The sequence below is a fragment of the Malaclemys terrapin genome, chromosome 8, assembly GCF_027887155.1.
Source record: "Malaclemys terrapin pileata isolate rMalTer1 chromosome 8, rMalTer1.hap1, whole genome shotgun sequence".
In the NCBI taxonomy this organism is placed as follows: Eukaryota; Metazoa; Chordata; order Testudines; family Emydidae; genus Malaclemys; species Malaclemys terrapin.
Window position 1 is genome coordinate 105372112 of NC_071512.1, and position 18512 is coordinate 105390623.

At 49.6% G+C, this 18512-nt stretch overlaps 1 protein-coding gene across 4 annotated transcripts in view; it reads left to right on the plus strand.

Moving 5' to 3' along the window:
• LOC128842148 (vitamin D3 hydroxylase-associated protein-like) overlaps positions 1 to 18512 on the plus strand; it is a 39376-nt gene that overhangs the window by 17517 nt on the left and 3347 nt on the right. For 2 of the 4 annotated variants that reach the window (XM_054037916.1, XM_054037912.1), the window contains exons 8-15: positions 709 to 834; positions 3077 to 3174; positions 4362 to 4461; positions 6816 to 6859; positions 9000 to 9039; positions 11434 to 11542; positions 12555 to 12700; positions 13029 to 16122. In XM_054037916.1, coding sequence (XP_053893891.1) covers positions 709 to 834; positions 3077 to 3174; positions 4362 to 4461; positions 6816 to 6859; positions 9000 to 9039; positions 11434 to 11542; positions 12555 to 12700; positions 13029 to 13160 — 795 coding nt within the window. In that variant the 3' untranslated portion in view covers positions 13161 to 16122. Of the gene's footprint in view, positions 1 to 708; positions 835 to 3076; positions 3175 to 4361; positions 4462 to 6815; positions 6860 to 8999; positions 9040 to 11433; positions 11543 to 12554; positions 12701 to 13028; positions 16123 to 18512 lie in introns of those variants that run through there. The other 2 variants (XM_054037914.1, XM_054037915.1) reach the window with 1 other exon arrangement.

Consider the following 18512-nt stretch of genomic DNA (forward strand, 5'->3'; position numbering starts at 1 on the left):
GTGGCTAAAGAATGTCAGAGCCTGCCTGCGTGAGATTCAGACAGTTGCCTCCTTCTCAAAGGGGCAACGTTAGTATTCTTGGGGGCTGGACGCCTGGGGGTTGCTACTCAGCGACAGACCATTTCACCTGGCCATCACCAGTTTGAATCCTGGCTGGCCTGGCTCAGGAGAGGTTAAAAATTAGCTGTTCCCATCAAATGAGCTGAGTTTGGTGAGACCAGTATCAGCAGCTACGTCACAGACTAAGGGAAACGGAGGAGTACACAGATTCCCTGGCACAGGGCAAACTGGGGGCAGAGACTTGGCATAGATGATGGCAAGCAAAGATTGTCTGTTCTGTGTTTGTACAATGAGAGAACTCGTCTATTGAGAGCTTGTGTGGCCAGGGCTAAAATGTCCTTACACTGCACGTTTGCAAGAGATGTTCCCCGCACACACTGGGAATGGGCAGGGGGAGTTTTCAATCAAAAGCTAACCCCCCCTCCCCCAAATATGATTAAGGGTCTTCATAAAATCTCAGGCTTTGGGGCGAATCTCATGATTTTGGCGGTCTGACTCCTGGTGTTTTTTTTCATGTTTGGGATTGGCAAAAACATTTCCCCAAAACCTTTTGAGGTCCACCCAAGTCTGGGAAAAGTCTGATCTATGTTCTAATCCCAATACACGCCCAGCTTGAACTGTTTTAAAAGAAGGCTCCCTTCACTTCAGGTGTACTCCAGCTCTGCCCCTCTTCGGATCGGGTACTACGACACAGACGGCTATTTCCTGCTACCTCCCTGCATGAGACGGGCTGTGCATGAAACCAAGGAGAGTCTCCAGAAAGCTGGACACACAGTGAGCTCGGCCACTCCAACCTCTTGTTCTGAGCCTGTTTCTTTGACCTGGCCCATAAAAGTGAAATTGCTCTCCAGATGATTGTCTGTGTTTCTATAGCACAAGAAACCATCCAGCAATGGCTGGTGGAGTGGAGCATGGAGGGGGGCAGGACAAATGACTTAGATGGCAGTAGCAGGTCTCTTAGCCTGTGTGTGGAACCAGTCACTGGAGGGCAAAAGATCACTCATTCATATACACCAGTGGTCCCCAAGCTTTTCAGGGTCATGCCCCCCGTTACCCCTGTCTGCACCTTGCCCACCCGGGGCCTGGAGCATGGCCGTGGCTCTGAGGGGTGGGACGCAGACAGGAGTAAGGGAGCTGAGTCTGGGGGCAGGGATGGGGCCAGTAGTGGAGTCCTGGCTGGGGGCCAGAGTCTTAGGTGCAGGATCGGCAGCCAAGGATGGGAATGGGAGCAGAGCTGGGTGGCACTCCCTCTCCGCCCCTTATGGGGGATGGCCCGGGCCCCAGCTGTGCCCCCCAAGGGAGGTGCACCCCACAGTTTGTGCGTGGGTGTATATCAGAGGTCCCCAGAGCCAGTACACTACAGAACTGTTCTGTTCCCTGTCATAGCAGAGGGAGCCCCCTAGTGGAGCAGCAGCACAGGGCAAATACTCTTGCTGCGGGATAACGAAAGGGGCCGGGCGTGGGGAACCGGTCACCCCTCTGTGGCATGTTCGTCTGATTTTAGCAGAAGGGTTGACAGGACGCAAAGGTTGAGCACAGATGGGCCCGTGTGGGGCCAAGCGCTCTTGTTTATTACTGGATCCCAGGTTTAGCAGCACCACTAGGGGGGTCCATAAGCGAGCCAGCAAACGCTCAAACTCTTCCAACGGTGGACACGGCACCTGTCTTGCTCCAGGGAGACACCTCCCCAGAACAAGGGAAGCAGGGCAGAGAGGGCCGGGCCCTTTAATTAGTGCTACAGGGTGACCATGTTCTCTTGGGGACCCACCTCTTAGCAGGTGTCCGTCCTGCTGGGCCGTTCTAAAGGAGTTCTGCTGACTCGCTGTTGGCATTGTGGTTCATCACTAAGGCTACATTTCAGTCACAGGTATTTTTAGTAAAAGTCACGGACAGGTCACGGGGAGTAAACAAAAATTCACGGCCCGTGACCTGTCCACGACTTGTACTATATACCCCTCGCTAAATCTTGGGCCAGGGGATGCTGCAGGTGCTTGTGGGGAGGGGCAGCCTGGGGGTGCTGCAGGTGCTCGTGGGGGGTGGGCAGCCTGGGGGTGCTGCAGGTGCTCATGTGGGGGCACCTTGGGGGTGCAATGGATGTTTGTGGGGGCAGCCTGGGGGGCGCCATGGGTGCTCAGGGGGGAGTAGCCCAGGACCCCCGCTGATGCTGGGGGGGGTGGCCCGTGGCCCGGAACTCCTGCAGGTGCTGGGGTGGGAGGATTGGCGACTCCCCGGAAGTGGCGACATGTCCCTCCTTCAGCTCCTAGCTCCATGTGCTGTCCCCGCCCCAATTGCCAGTTCCGCAGCTCCCATTGACCGTGAACCATGGCCAATGGGAGCTGCGGGGGCGGTGCCTGTGAGCAGAGGCAGCACGTGGAGCGAGGTGCTGAGGGAGGGACATGTCGCCACTTCCAGGGAGCCTCCCAAGGTAAGCGCCGCCCAGAGCCCTCACCCCCTCCTGCACCTAGCTGGGGCCGGTGCAGCTGGCCCCGGGGGCTGCCCGAGCTGCTCAGGTAGCCCCCTGGCCAGCCGCCCCGGCTGCTGCAGAAGTCCCGGAAAGTCCCGGAATCCATGACTTCCGTGACAAACTCGCAGCCTTACTCATCAACTCTGCCCAGGATGGAATGGAAGTAGGAATGGCTCTGGGAGGAGAGAGGATCTAAGGTCTGGGCTGAGCAGTCCCGAGGGAGGAGCAGCCACACCTACACAGAAGGCTTGAGCTGGAATCTGCTATATTATTAGATTCTAGGCAAATATAGCCATACCCCAGGAAGGGGGTGAGCTCTGAACCTGTACAGAGAGAGCGTGTCTTGGAGTGGGCTGCAAAAGCCACCAGCTTCTACGTTTATTCCCAAGCACGGTGCTTATTCCTGGGAGAATTCCCATTGAAACGAGGGGGGAAGCCACAGCAGTGAGCGATAAGCCTGGTGATGTGTGTTTGCAGGATACAGGCCCTGAGCTATTAGTTACATTCCATGGAGCCCGGCTGCTAGTCGAATAACCTTTTGCTCTCATGTAGCTGGTGCCCTTTGCTCCTCCTCGGCCTGACTACGTCATGAATGAGCTTTTTGTGAAAGGTCTTTTTGCTGATGGAGGCTCCACTTTACTGGGCATGTTGTAAGTATAAACCCTCTGTCCTTCTGGTGGGAGTTAAACTGTCCCCCGCGAGCTCGTGTGTGACAGCCCATTAGCACAACCAGCAGCTCTATGTCAGGGCAGCAGGGTGTCTCCATGCGGGGGGAGAGGGGGGGATGGGTTGGCAGAGCGGAAAGAGGTGGAACGCGGGTCTGAGACTAGAGACGAAGTGACCTTTCCTCCTAGCCTCGCCGGACTCACAGACATTCAAAGCAGTCGTTGCCCATAATGGAGGGCTGATGACGTGCTGCTTCTAACAGAAGCCACGGGGACTGGAGGGGTTCTGGCCAATAAACGAGTGACTTGACTGGAAATTTACAGTGGAGGCTGATAATGTCTGCAAGTGGGCGGGTAAAACTGGCCCCGGTGAGGTGATCAGAGTCAATATGCATCGATGGATAAATGCCAGACAGCACCTGGCACGCAAATCAACACCCTCCCTGCCACGGAGATGCCACTATTTATAGGCCATTAAATCAATGCAAGACACTACCTGCCCCACAGTGCCTCCCTGAGTCAATCAAGTACAGCCTAAGGGCCAGCAGCTCTCTGCAGAAGTTGTGGACACCACAGGTGGTTTGGCACACGTGGTACTGAAGCTTTAGGCCCAAGTTATACCACTTTCCAAACCTGCTCCAGCGAGTGACAGGGAGTGTATCTGGGCCAACAGACGTGGCTGCCCCGAGTTAGGCACCTAAATGCAGTCAGGCCTCCAGACTTACCGTGACGCGAATCTGGAGAATAAGGGCCAGAACCGGCGCTCGGTGGCTTGTGCCAACTCACGCTAGAGGCCAAAACCCTGCAGTGCAATTCCAGAGTGACTCCAAGGAAGGCAACAGAGCTCCCCAGGAATCACACCCTCTGGATCTGTTCTTCCTCTCATTTCCAGGGGCGTCACCCCAGGGTGACTCCACTGATTTCAGCAGAGTTACTCCCAACCTCCGGTGGTGGAAGCTGGAGTAGAATCCGGCCCGTGGGCATTCTGCAGTGCAGTTTGCACCCATGCGTCGGCTGCTGCCTGCATCCCTAGCTGCGGGAGACGAATGCCATATTTTATAGCAGAGGGAGTTTGTTTCCAGGCATTGAGACAGCAAAATTCTGGTTAGGTGTCAGCCAGCTGTTAGGTGTAAAGCAACTGGCTTCCGCCCTCTCCCTCTGTTCCCTCCCAGTGCAGGGGACGTTGTGGATCCAGGCTTGGAACCCCAGGTGAATTGTTACAGGATTCCAACACTGGTGAAAAAAATGCTGGCTCTTACGGTTCGACCTCTGGTGAGTCTCATCTTCTTATCTCAATGCTGGCTTGCGCCCCAATGGCCCCAGCTCACATTCCGGGGGCTGGTGTCCATGGGAAGCTGGTGGAGTTTGTAGCACATTGACTGAGGTGAGGCCTCTTAAGATGAAGGAAAGTGCTGCTACTTTTCAAACTCTCTTCATCTCACTTCCCTGGTTTTTCCCCTAGACCCACCCCAGCTAGGTTTGTCGATGGCTATTGTTGGAAATTTGGTGAGGATGCAGAAAAGAGCCGCAAAATGATCCAAGGGCTGGAGAAAATGCACTACGCCAGGGGTCCTCAACCTTTTTCTTTCTGAGCTCTCCCTCCCCCCCGCCCCCAACATGCTATAAAAACTCCATGGCCCACCTCTGCCACAACAACTGGTTTTATGCTTATAAAAGCCAGGGCTGGCATTAGGGCGTAGCAAGCAGGGTAATTGCCTGGGGCCCCACGCCACAGGGGCCCCCACGAAGCTAAGTTGCTCGGGCTTTGGCTTCAGCCCCCAGTGGTGGGACTCAGGGCCCTGGGCTTCAGCCTCATGCAGTGGGGCTTCAGCTTTCTGCCCTGGGCTCCAGGGAGTCTAACACTAGCCCTGCTTGGCGGACCCCCTGAAACCCCTTTTGAGGCCCCCCCAGGGGGCCCCTGCCCCCTGGTTGAGAACCAGTGCCCTACAGTGAGAGACTTAAGGGGCTGTGTTCAGGTTATTAAAAAGCAGATTGAGAGGTGACTTAATAGTGGGTGTATAAGTACCTTCCCCGGGGGTTGGGACCAGGTACTAAAGAGCTCTTTAATCTAGTGGAGAAAGGTGGAGCGAGAACCAATGGCTGGAAGCTGCAGCTAGCCAAATGCAAATTAGAAAGAAGGCCCCAGTTTTTAACAGTGAGGGTGATGAACCAGTCAACCAAACTCCCAAGGGAAGTGGTGGATCCTCCATCTCCTCATGTCTTCAAATCCAGCCTTGGATGCCTTTCTGGAAGAGATGTGTTAGCCATTGCACTCACGACAAGGGGAGCAGGGCGAAATCAATCCCATGTTATGCAGGAGGTCAGACTAGATGATCGAAAAGTCCTTTCTGGCCTAAAAATCGATGAATCTCTGAGCTCACTTACAAACTTTGGTTTGAATTTCCTTTCCCAGTGATTTACTCCGTATGTTTATGACTCTCGGCCTGAAGTAATTTTATCTCCTCAGGTTGAACCATTTAATTTCTCTGTGTTCATTTTTCCCATCTGTAAAATGGGGATAGCGCTGACCGACCTGTCAGGGGTATTATGGGGGTGAATGAGGTCCTGTTTGTGCAGCGCTAGCACCGGATGTTATAATGGTAATGTTAAAGAACACACAGGCGTTGTTGTAAAAGGGGGGCAGGGGCGTCCTTGGCCCAGAATCAGTGGGTGGCGTCGTTGTGTGCACTGGTTTGTTCCGCACCCTAGAAGTGGCTGCATCTCAGTGCTATGTTTTTCGTTTGTAAAGGGCTTTGTGTCTCTGGGCAGGAGCTAAAGCCCGTCAAAGAAGCCCATTGACTTCACTGGGCTTGGATCATGTGCTATATAAATTATTAATTATTTATTATTAGTCTCAGCAATCTCTATGAAGTGCCATCCAAAGATAACCAGGGGGCTATTGACTAAAAAATCAGAGCCTCAGGGATGGTGGGAATCCAACTCCTTCCATTGTGACATAAGAACATAAGAGCGGCCATACTGGGTCAGACCAATGGTCCATCCAGCCAGTATCCTGCCTTCCGACAGTGGCCAATGCCAGGTGTTTCAGAGGGAACGAACAGAACAGGCAATCATCCAGTAATCCATGCCTTGTCGCCCATTCCCAGCTTCCGGCAAACAGAGACTAGGGACACCATCCCTGCCCATCCTGGCGAATAGCCCTTGAAGGACCTAGCCTCCATGCATTTATCTAGTTCTTTTTTGAATCCTGTTAGTGCAGTGGTTCTCAAACTTTTGTACTGGTGACCCCTTTCACACAGCAAGCCTCTGAGTGCAACTCCCCTTATGAATTAAAAACACTTTAAAAATATTTAACACTATTATAAATGCTGGAGGCGAAGCGGGGTTTGGGGTGGAGACTGACAGCTCGCAACCCCCCAGGTCATAACCTCGTGACCCCCTGAGGGGTCCTGACCCCCAGTTTGAGAACCCCTGTGGTAGTGTCTTAGTCTTCACAACATCCTCTGGCAAGCAGTTCCACAGGTTGACTGTGTGTTGTGTGAAGAAATACTTCCTTTTGTTTGTTTTAAACCTGCTGCCTGTTAATTTCATTGGGTGACCATTTCCTGCAGGTCTCTGGGTGCCCAGTTCTGATCCCAACTGAAATGTAATTTGCCTCTTTTCAGTTTCCGCGCCTGGCGGGTTATTTGGCTGCGCTGTGTGGAGTGAGGTAAGAGAGAGCGTCCCATTCGAATAACCGCATGGACACGGTGCATTTGCACAGCATGAGTTGTAAGGCAAAGGAAAGTTGGGCGTGTCCTGACCCTCTGGCTTTCACTTTCCTTCTGACATTGGCCCAGATTCTTGGTTGCTGCAAATCAGTGTAGCGGTGTTGACACTGACAGCGCTCTGCTGATTTACATCAGCTGTGGTTCTGTCCCATCAGCTTGAACTTTTGCACGTCCTTTCACACTGCTACCGGTAAAGTGCCATGAATTGTAACATCTGCTGCTTGCCAGAGTCCCACGGGCAGAGGCGAATGGATTGTAACCATGTAAATGGAATGGACTGCAACTGTGTTAATCCATAGAGCGCACATGTTACGTGTGGGGAATGGAGACCAGGGCTGACCAAGTGACTTACCCAAGGTCTCACGCTGAGTCAGTGACTGAGCCGGCAATAAAGTCTTGAGTCCCATCCACCTGTTCTCACCACATTAGAGGCCACTTACCTAATGTTTTGGGACAAATCTTGAAATTCCCAAGATTTTCTCTGTGCCGTCAAGAGGAACTTTGACTAGTTAAGGACTGAGAAAATACCCATCGTGTCCTGAGCCCTCTATTCTGTATGAAGACAGAGCTAGAGAAGAGTATCTACAGAGGCCACCATCATCCTAGTATTGGAGTACCTCAAAATATAGGAACCCAGAACATAGAGTGGAAGGCGCCACCTGGGTCCTCGTGTCCAGTTCCCCTGCTGTCGCTGGCCATCCCATCATATAATCCCATTCATAATCTTATCAAGTTCCACCTTCAGATGAATGAGGTTGTTTGTACCCACAACTCTTACTGGGAGGCAGTTCCAGGATTTCCCTCCTCTGACGGTTGGAAACTTTCTAATTTCTAGCCTGAATTCCTTCCTGGCCAGTTTAGTCCCATTTGTTCTTGTGCTAGCGTTGCCCTTTGGCTTGAATAACTTTTCCCCCTCCCTGGTGTTTACCCTGAGAGTGGTCAGATCCCCTGTCAGCTTATGTTTTGCTAGGCTAAACAAGCCAAGCTCCCTCAGTCTCCTCTCAGAAGATGGGCCATCCATTAATGAATTTAGCCTCACAGCTCCTGTGGTGAGGTAGGCAACTTTTATTGCCCTCCCTGCACGGACGAGGAGCAGAGAGATGAAGTGACTTGCCCAAGCCACACTGGGAGTCTGTAGTGTTGGCATCCGTGTAGTGCTCTCTCCATATGCTGTCCCAGCCCTGCGCAGTTAGGTGGTTCAGCAGACTTCAATAGTACTGCCCAGAAAGAAAGACCATTGGCACGGTGCAGTGACAAAGGCACTCAGCCAGGTTTATTGTCCTTAAGTCGCAGTACTAGTGCTCTGACTCTGTGGTTACAGGTTCATTGACACATGACGCAAGGAGCGGCTCCATTAGCAGTAGGAGGATCTGCTGTCCCCTAGGCCACACAAAGTGTTAAGGCGAAGTTCCCTGTCATTTATAGACTGAGACAAACAACTTACATATTTCGTGACATCTGCTTGTTACCTCCCCTTGGATCTTGCTCCAGGGCAAAACATCTCTACGCATCACTTCTGTCAAACTCTCTTATCTGGTGTTAGGTCAGGGCATACCTGGCTAATCATCTGGAGTGTGTTGATACACATACCCCAGTATCCGTTGCTTCTTTGGAGTACTTGTGTTTTAGCAACGTTAGCAATACAGTTGCCAAGGTCACGTATCGGACAGTGAACTTGTTAGCATCTGCTAGAATACATGGCCTAACTTTGCTGACTACAGGCCTCAGCTCTTACACCAAGCCCAGTACTCAGGCTCTCTCTCTCTCTCTCTCTCCAACATGTGGAAGAGCTGAAAACTCAACCCAGATCTCCTGAGGCCCAACCTAGTACCTTAACAATTGGACCACTCTTCCCCTCTTTGAGGACTTCACTGTTCATTTGCTCGGAGGATAGAGTAAACTATTTATCTAAACTGGAAACAGAATCCATTGTTCCTTCTTTTTAAAATGATTGGTAAAATAACGGTGTCTTATACCAGTAGCATCTCATCAATGGAGATGGGGGTATTCAATCACCTGTTCTGCAATATTTTAGTCTTATTAACTGCAGTCATTTTAACATGTTCAATTACATTTCAGGTCCAAGAAACTTCTGTGGAAGCAGCACGCCCAAGTGACGGTAAATGTGATTTTTCTCACTGCAAAGAGGAAAGCGAAAGCAAAGCGCCACCCCTGAAAACGAAGTGCAATCATGAAGCTTCTTTACCCAGCAGTGCCCACCTCCGAAGTTCAAAAATCAGGAGTTGTGCCCCCCAAAATCACGAGATTGGCCTAAAAATCACGAGATGCTAAGAAGTTATCACCTTGGGGTTCTTTTTATTTGCCTTCTAGTTTCTGAGTCTTTGGGGATGCTCCGGAGTCATATTTTCATGCTTTTCTCGGCAACTGAGAAGGGCTAGAAATGTCCTCAGAGAAATGAGAGTGGAGATTTGCATGAATTCACATGACTCCAGGAGCTCAAATACCAGTTGTCGTGTGAATAGCAATAACATCACAAGAGTTGGCAACACAGCGTGATTGTAATTGCCTCTCAGCAGAGCCCCTCGTTTGTTCTGTTTGCTGCAGTTCTTTGGATCAGCGCATTGAGCTAAAGTGACGGTTACCCTTGTCTTACACACAAGACATTGGCTATTTGTGAAGGATCAGGTTGACTTTATGTCAGCCCTGTTGGCCTTTAGAGCCCTAAATGCGTGCTAGCCAAGGCTGATCAAAACTCAACTGCTTTTCCTGCTCAAGACAAACCTTCCCTTGCAAGGGCTGAGGACAGAAATGAGGTGAGATTTGGGCAGAGAAGGGCGGGGGTCTGTCTTCACTGTAGAGTTTTCCCAGCTCTTACTCGGGGGTCAGTCTATCCCCACTCCCATCCACACACACAAACTTCTGACCTGAGTTTAGTGATGATTTCAGCCTGGGCTAACTGGCCCATCCTGGGGTCCCTGCTAAAACCTGAGTGCTGCCTTCACTCAAGCTGGAACCTGCCCACAATCCCCCCCGGCCACCCAGAAGGGCAGACAAATTCTACCACTATTCACTGGAAAGGAATCAGAGCTTGGGATGTGCCCCCAGGAGTCCTAGCAACAGACACAGGGGAGTACGGCCTCTTGAGGATACAGTAACTTGGGAAGGGCTTTGCATTGTGGCTGCTTGTACCCATGGGCGATCGCGCCGGGTAACTCTGCAGCGAAGACATAGCTTGGGAATGTCTTAGGCGACGTGCGGTGCTGATGAGATGCTTAACTACTCGTGTCCCTCCTTCAGCATCCCTCCTGCTGGAAATAAGTTGGCATCCCTGATCCTGCATCTTGCTTGACCAGCACTTCTTCCCATGCATTTATACACTCAATACGCTGCACAAGCACGGGGCTCCATCCAGCTTGCTGGAGACACCAGCTTTCCATCAGAGCAAGCAGTCCTGGGCTGTTGTGGGCTCTAGCGGGTGATGTTTGTTCCCTCTCTCCCCACTTTTAAGATCCACTTTGAAACCTTCCCCGCTGCTCCATAGGTAATTCTATTATGACCACTGCTACTTGCATATATTTAGACCTCCTATTCACTCCCCCCATTAGCTTGCATTCATCTCAGTGATTAATGACACCCAAAAAACTATGTTAAAAGGACATTATTAGGGTTGCAAAGTCAAGCATTCAAAAGTTAGAACAGCCCAGCAATAAGGTTGCCTGTGCAATCTTAATTCAGTTCTCTTGTGCGTATGCATTATGAGACAGTCGTTAATTACATGGTTGCATCCTATTTATTCCCCACCTCATTCAGGGTTAGGCCTCACCCCAACTCTCTGGTCTCAAGCATGTTCAGTCGCTCTGTGCGGATGGCCATGCACAGACTGGTCAGTGCTAGCAGTCGTGAGGGGTTGGAGCATGCTCATTGAGGATGGACTCTTCCGAGATTTTAGCTGCTAAAGTCTGAGAAGTCTCCGCTGAGCATGTGCCAACTGAGATTTGTTCAAAGACTTATAAGTTGGCCAAAGTTGGGATAGCAAAGGGCACGTCCCTGACACACAGCCCCGCCTCCTGCCACATTTCCAGCCCCTGCTCCCAATCACAGGGGTGGCAGGACTTTCCGCAGAAAAAGGTTGCCAGGATGTTTTAATATGGGTAAAACCATGTATTTTTCCTGAGCCTTGTTCTCAGAAAGGACTGGGCTGAAATCGTCCCCCCAAAAATTCAGACTGAGGCAGACACCCAGCATGGAAAATTTCTGCCTGAACGATTCAAGTTTGGCAAAATATCAGGCAGCTTTAATAATAGATGGTGCTACCAGCTCCGCCTATAATAATCCTCTATCGGGAGAGGCAGAAACTCTGCCTTGGCCTGGATAAAGCAACTGCTAGATCCTGTCTGCCATTGCTTTCTGGAATGCCATTCGTAGGGGTATCTGTCTAGCTCCTTTCCCAACACACACGTGGCTCTGTCTGCTGTTAGGCCACAAAGCCATGCTAGGGCTGGGTCTAGAACCCTGGATATAACAGGGCTTCCGTCTTGCGTTCTCCACCCAGGCTTACCGCATGGAGTTCATCGCCGCATGGAGGAAACTCAAGCTGGATGTCGTGCTGTGTCCGGTTCTAGGTCCTGCCTTCACGGTCGGCTATCCTGGGAAGTTATTCGGTAACCTGGCACTGGCTGGTTCCGTGATGTGGCAGCCATGAATCTCACCCTCACGGCCCTTCTGTTTGCACAGAAATGGCGCAGCTCTGAGAATCAACCTGCTAGAATTGTTAATACTGATATTTACTGCCAGGGATATCACTACCCGCCTAAGGAGACAGTGTGGTCTAGTGGGCAGGACAATGGCCTCAAAAACAGGGGGTCTGAATCCTAGGTCTAGTCTAATCTAACCATTGGTGTGGACTTTGAGACGTCCTTTTGGTTGGGTTCCCCTCCCACCTCTTGTCTATTTTGACTGTGATCTCTTTCTTCCGATGTGTTTGCATATCAGGACTGGATCAGGCTCAGAGCCACTAGACGCTCCCGTAATGCTAACAACGAAACTGCTTTTTTCCCCCCTTTAAACTAGCCAGCTCACCCAGCTACAATTTGTTTCTCCATCCCTGGCTCAGCAGGGAAGTTTAGTTCCAGAATTCATGTAATTAAAACAATAGATACTACACTTGTGATTATCTCAGCCCTGTACAAGTGTTAACTATCAAAGTTCCCAACACCCTATAATGTCGATAGGGATAAATAAGCTCCATTTTACAGCTGGAGAAACAGGGACACAAATGTTAAATGATTTGCCCAAGGGCTTTGGAGGAAGTCAGTGTCAGAGGTGGATCTAGACTGCCAGAGATTCTGCCTTCCCAATCTGTGCTGAGGACTTTCGACCACACTCTCTCTCCCCGCGGTGTAAACAGAAAAAGGTGCAGATCATTGCTGGTGCGGATCATTTTGCGTGAGTGCGGGGCAGACGGCTGTGTGACCAACGACAGTCCCTGTTACCGATTTGCAGGGTTTGAGGGACGGCCCAGAGGGTGATTCTCAGAGTGGAGTGCAACGTGTCTTGCGTTCGCAAAGCGGATGCATGCGACGTCCCTTGCGCACTGCCGAGATCCAGAACCCCGCGGCTGGTGCTGCCTTGCTGGATTCCCACTGGTGATATTCTGTGTTTTGCTCCTCCCAGCTGCTGTTTCCTCTACCATGTTGTACAACGTCTTAAACTTCCCCGCGGGGGTTGTGCCGGTCACCACCGTTACGGAGGCTGATGAGGAAGATCTGAAGCATTACACAGGGCACTACGGTGACCCCTGGGATAGGACACTGAGGCAGGTCAGCAGACATGAAGAAGAGGGGGTCATGGATGGAGTGGGGGACTGCTGGTGCATGAGATTAATCTGTTGCTACACTATATGAGAATATCTCCCCCCTCTCGCTCTCCTTATTAGAGCAGGAACCAATTGAACATGAGAGAGGCCCGAACTCTGCACTTCAGCTTCAGCTTTCCCCCACATTTGGGGGGCATTGGGATCTGGTATTTGGGTTCACCCCATTGTCAGAATGGGTCCAGCTAGGAAGTTCAGATCAGGATTCCAAAGGCTATTTGGAACCAGAGCCTGACATCCCAGGTAACATCCCGCGGCTTGTCTCTCCTCTGCAGGCTGTGGAAGGAGCCGTGGGGCTGCCTGTCGCCATTCAGTGCGTGGCTCTGGCGTGGCAGGAGGAGCTGTGTCTGCGGTTCATGAAGGAGGTGGAGACGCTCGCCCGAGGGAGGAAGAGGAGAAAAGTGTGACCTCTCAGGGGGTATGTGTCTCTAAGGAATCCAGCTATTCCTTCCCAGCCAATAAAAGGATTGCAAAAAGTCCTTTCAGCAAAACAATGCAAGGTTTCTCTCAAGTATTTACTTGGTGTCTAAAGTGCAGGATGAGAGCATAAGAATCAGTGTATAACCAGAAACCAGCAACCAACCAACCCAGAATATCACCCAGCAAAACCAGGAGGGTGTGGGAAAGAGGAATTCCCCTGTCAGATCAGACATGTACAAACTGTTCTGGGTCATTTCTCCAACACGAGTGGGGGAAGAAAACCTCCAGTCTCTTCTCCCCTCAGTGTAAATGCAAATGATTCCAATTATTGATGTCCTACATAATTTATACCTTGGATGTTCTTTGCACCACCACCATCTTTAGGTCGCTCGGTAAAATACACCCGGCGCATCTGACACAAGGGAAGCTGTGTGGTCCCTTTAAGAAAAAGGGACGGGACAATGTTTCAGGGCTTGAGGCAGACTTAAGATCAGACTTCAGCCCTGGGGAAGTTTTCAGTCTGACCCAGGAGGTTATGTGATTGCAGTGAAGCCAAAAGAGAAGAGAAAATGCTTTTAAAGGAGCCACAGCATGCCCTGATTGGTGTCAGAGCCAGAGTCCTCAAAAAGAAAACGGGGACAAGAGACGGCATGAGGTCTTGTCATGTCTTTAAAGTGAAGCTCTGCTCCCAAAATGGGACTGTAGCTCCTTTTTTACTGGTCATCACTGAACTAGGAATCACAAGATCTGGGCTTTGTTCCCAGCTCTTCCAGTGTCTTGCTGGGTGAACTTGGGCAAGTCACTTCATCTCTGTGACTTGGTTTCCCTATATGTAAAATAGTGGGGCAGGGATGGGGGGGAGCCGAATTGATGTGGGGTCTCTGGAAGGAGAACTGATGTTGGGGCGGTGGGTGAGAACTGGCATCTTGGAAAACTGATGATGAGACTTGGAGGGGGCAGAACGTATGTGAGGACAGAATATTGTTTTGGAGTATTGAGCATGATCAGGGGCATAGACGATTCTTGTATGTGGGGGCGAGAGTTAAAAATAAAAAATAATCAAATGAAAAATTGTAGACGGTTCAGAGAAGAGCCACGAGAATGATTAAAGGGTTAATAGTGATAGACAAAAGGAGCTCAATCTATTCCTCTTAACAAAGAAGGCTAAGGGGTGGCTTGTTTACAGTCTAAATATCTGTATGGGAAACAAATAGTTAATAATGGCTTCTTGAGTCCAGCAGAGAAAGGTCTAACATGATCCAATGGCTGGATGTTGAAGCTGACCAATTCAGACTGGAACTAAGACGTACACTTTTAACAGCGAGAGCCATTAACCATGGGAACAATTTACCAAGGGCTGTAGATTCTCCATCATAGACAATTTTTCAATCAAGATTGGATGTTTTTTTCTATAAGATTTGTTAGAGGGCTTTCCCTCAAACCCCCCCCCCCCCGGTTCTTGTCATACAGATGGCAAGCAGCAAAAGACCAGAAGTCCAAAGTGCAGACAATGCGATGTTTATTGGGGTTAATGTCCAAGCAAGCATATTCCGAATCCCTTCACACCAGTCGGGCTTATCTCTATACGCCGATAGAATCTCTTCCCAGCTCTGATGCCTCAGAGCATTTACCCCGCGTCCCCCTTCCCAGCTGACGCCGTAGAGCCTTACCTGTGTCCCTGTTCCCTGTTCCCTATTCCCGTTCCCCCCCCCCCCTTAGCAAGCATGATTCCAATTTCCCTTCCATTTCCTGTTTGATCCCAGTTTATATAGTAATATTCTCAGCTATACCTTAACCAATCATTTTACTGAAATGTAACTAAACAATCCTAACATATTGTAACATAATTCTCTAACCAATCATATCCCACCACCCTAATTAACTTACACCCAGCATAATTAATTATACAGCAGACAGAAACAATTGGAGAACCAGACCGATTAACAATAGAAAAGTGGGGGCCATAAAGATAAAACAATACAGAAATGAGGGTTTCACAACCACAACCATTGATAAGTGATTTCTTGCCAGACAGGATACCATCAAACTAAGTTTTCTTTAACCATCTTAAGATCTGTCTCTTTCTCTGGTGGCGATGGGCATTATCGGGACAGGATTGTCTTCCTAACAGCCCAACAGCACCTCATTTCAGTGTGATTGGTTTGGGAGGTGAGGATGTGGCTGTAGGCTTCCCAGCATATGGTTGCCCCTGCTGCTTAGCCAAAGGTCTTAACCTAAGAACAAGGCCTCAGACTAGCCAAGTGAGATAAGGCCCATACTCAGGCCGACTGTGACTTTGATTCTTTTGGCTGGTCCACACTAACCCCCCAGCTGAAGTCGAAGTATCTTAGTTCGAACTTACCGCGGGTCCAGAGCGGCAGGCAGGTCTCCCCCGTCGACTCCGCGTACTCTTCTCACTGAGCAGGAGTACCGGCGTCGACGGCAAGCACTTCCGGGATCGATTTATCGCGTCTAGACAAGACACGATAAATCGATCCCAGAAGATCGATTGCTTACCGCCGAACCCGGAGGTAAGTATAGACGTACCCTTTATTTTTATACCCCTATAACTAGCTAAGTGATAAAAATACACCTAAGTTCTTAAAGTACAGGCTTTACAGGCAGGCCTGAATATCTATATTCTAACAAGATTATTTGGAGAAGTTCTCTGGTCTGTGTTATACAGGAGGTCAGACTAGATGATTCCAATAGTCCCTTCTGGCCTTGAAATCTATAAATAGCTGTTGAATATCCCTTTAATGAGTTTTGTACCAGACTAAATTTGCCCAGTTTTAAGGAAGTGAAATAAACAAATAGCTGTTTCAAACTCACTGTTTCCTTTGTTAATGCAATCCCTACCTTTTGGGGGGAGCAAGCCGCCAGTTGTTTACATGCATGATGCTGCATACGCATAACGGGGCTGAATTAAAGTTGCACAGATGATTTTAATTCTGGGATTTCCTAACTCTTGAGTGCTTGACTCTGCAACCTTAATAATGGGCTTTTAATGTTGTTTTGTCTGTAATTTCTTAGATTTTTTTTTAAAAAGCAAAACTTAAAAAAACCAAATTCCATCATGTAGCTTCATTTTGACACCTACATGCTCATCAGCAGGGTTGGAGCCATCATACAGAACTCTACCACTTGAGCTAATGCAGTAACTGATAGAGGATAACAACCTACTACTGCTATGTGGACCAGCACTGGAGGAAGGGGGATGAGACACCCACTTGCCCAGTGTGTTTTCATAGATTTGCTGATAGCAGAGTAATAGTGAGACATCAATAGTCAGGCATCTTGGGTTCCATTCCAGGCTCTGGAGGGGAGTGTGCTTTGGTGGGCACAGACTCGTCTACCCATTTTCCCCAAGGTTGACCCCTGCTGTCCCATTCGCTGCAGCCCATCCCTGGCTCCTTCTCCCAGGCTTCTCATCCCAGTCTCCTTGCACAGCCAGTCCTAGTCCTCCTGCTCTGAGCTTGCTGTCCAAGTCCCAATCTCCCCCTCTCCATACTCATTCCTGGTCTCCTTGCTGTACCTAGACTTCACACAAAAGTAGTGAGCCAGCAGCCAAAAACAGGTGGAAAGTGCTTTCAAATGCACATACTAATGAAGCTTAAACAAATAAGATTTTTTTTTGTTAGTTTCTAAATAAATACACTAAATTCACAATGGGGTTTGTGCCTTTTTAAAGCTTTTTTTTCTAAAATACAAAGTACAGCCAGAAACTCTCAAAAATATGAATTCTGTACAACTCTGTAGACCACCCATAAAAAGGATGTTTTCTCCCTTATATAGAATGTCAACTTATGAACATGACATGAAGTCAACATCTCTTACCGCCATTCACAAAAATCCCTCTGAATTTCATAAAAATATAACATACAAATACAAAATACCCCTCACCTACCCCACAACGCCTGCTGTCTCAGAGTGGGTCCAGGAGAGTTCTGCTCCTCTTAAGCCTTGGCTCTGCAGGTTGGCTTGCCATTGGAGGGGAAATCATTGACGAGGAGTCTGGGTAGGTTTTTACTGCAAATGCTTTGCATACACACCAGTCCTGGAACAGGGGTGGTCAGCAACTGCATGCAGGTGAAATGTAGCCAAGTCAGCTGATTAGAAGTAACATTTGGCTTGTACGTGTGGCGTTGGGTGGATGTTTTCAGGCAGTTGCGGTCTATGGTTTTTCCACTTGTCACTGAAGTACATCCCCCCCCCCCCCCCTTGACCAGAGCCCTGCGGCATTTTTTGCAGCATGGAGTCATGATGCAAACCCCACCCAGCCTCGTGATGTTTGGATGCAAATTCCCACCCAGTGTCATGACACCTGGATGCAAACCCCACCCCGATTTTTTGGGCTGGCTTTTCCATGTTTTGGGGGCCAATAACACTGGGTTTAGGGCAGTTTTCTAGCAAGCCCTAGGCTGGTTTCCGGGATAGCAGCTCCACCCTAAGGATTGACTCTAAGGGTATGTCTACACTACCCGCTGGCAGGTAGTGATCGATCTATCGGGGATTGATGTATCGCGTCTTGCAATACATCAGTCCCCGAACGCGTTCCGCATTGACTCTGGAACTCCACCAGGGCGAGAGGCAGAAGCGGAGTCAACGGGGGAGTGGCGGCCGTCGATCCCGCGCCACGAGGATGCAAAGTAAGTCAATCTAAGATACGTAGATTTCAGCTACGCTATTCTCCTAGCTGAAGTTGTGTATCTTAGATCGATTCCCCACCCTAGTGTAGAGCAGGCCTAATTAGCGAGATTAAAACAGAGCAAACTCCCTTGCTGCTCACTACAGCTCTCCCCAAGGAATCCTCTACACCAAACTAAAAGCAGCACAGCGATTTCTTCCAGCAGTGAAATAGAACTTGCCTAACAGCACCATCTAGTGGCTCCCCAGCCCTCATAACTGTATTCATTGTCTATGTCCAAAGACAGCTAGCATTTGCTAGAGGGGTGGAGCTAGAACTAGAGTCCTTAATGCCAACCTGCTATTGGTCAAATATGAACACAAGAGACTTGTTCCATGAAGTTATGGGTGAAACTCATCTCGTTGAAGGCCAACGCAAGGCCTCTGTCCCACTTCAGTCCCATTGTTTTAAAGGCATAAGTGGGGCATAGGAATGAACTCCAGCCCCCATCGCCATGTTCCCATGGAATTGTTTCTGCCTGACAAGCTTTTTAGTGTTTCCATCATTCTTCTGCACAATGCATTGTAAAGACTGACTCTTCAGGACCAACCTGTGTAACTTAATTATTTAAATGTAGCTTCTAATTGACTGGCTGGTTCCCTTTCAATTTAGAGGACTTATTGAAATAGACTAGACAAACATAGGGCCCAGC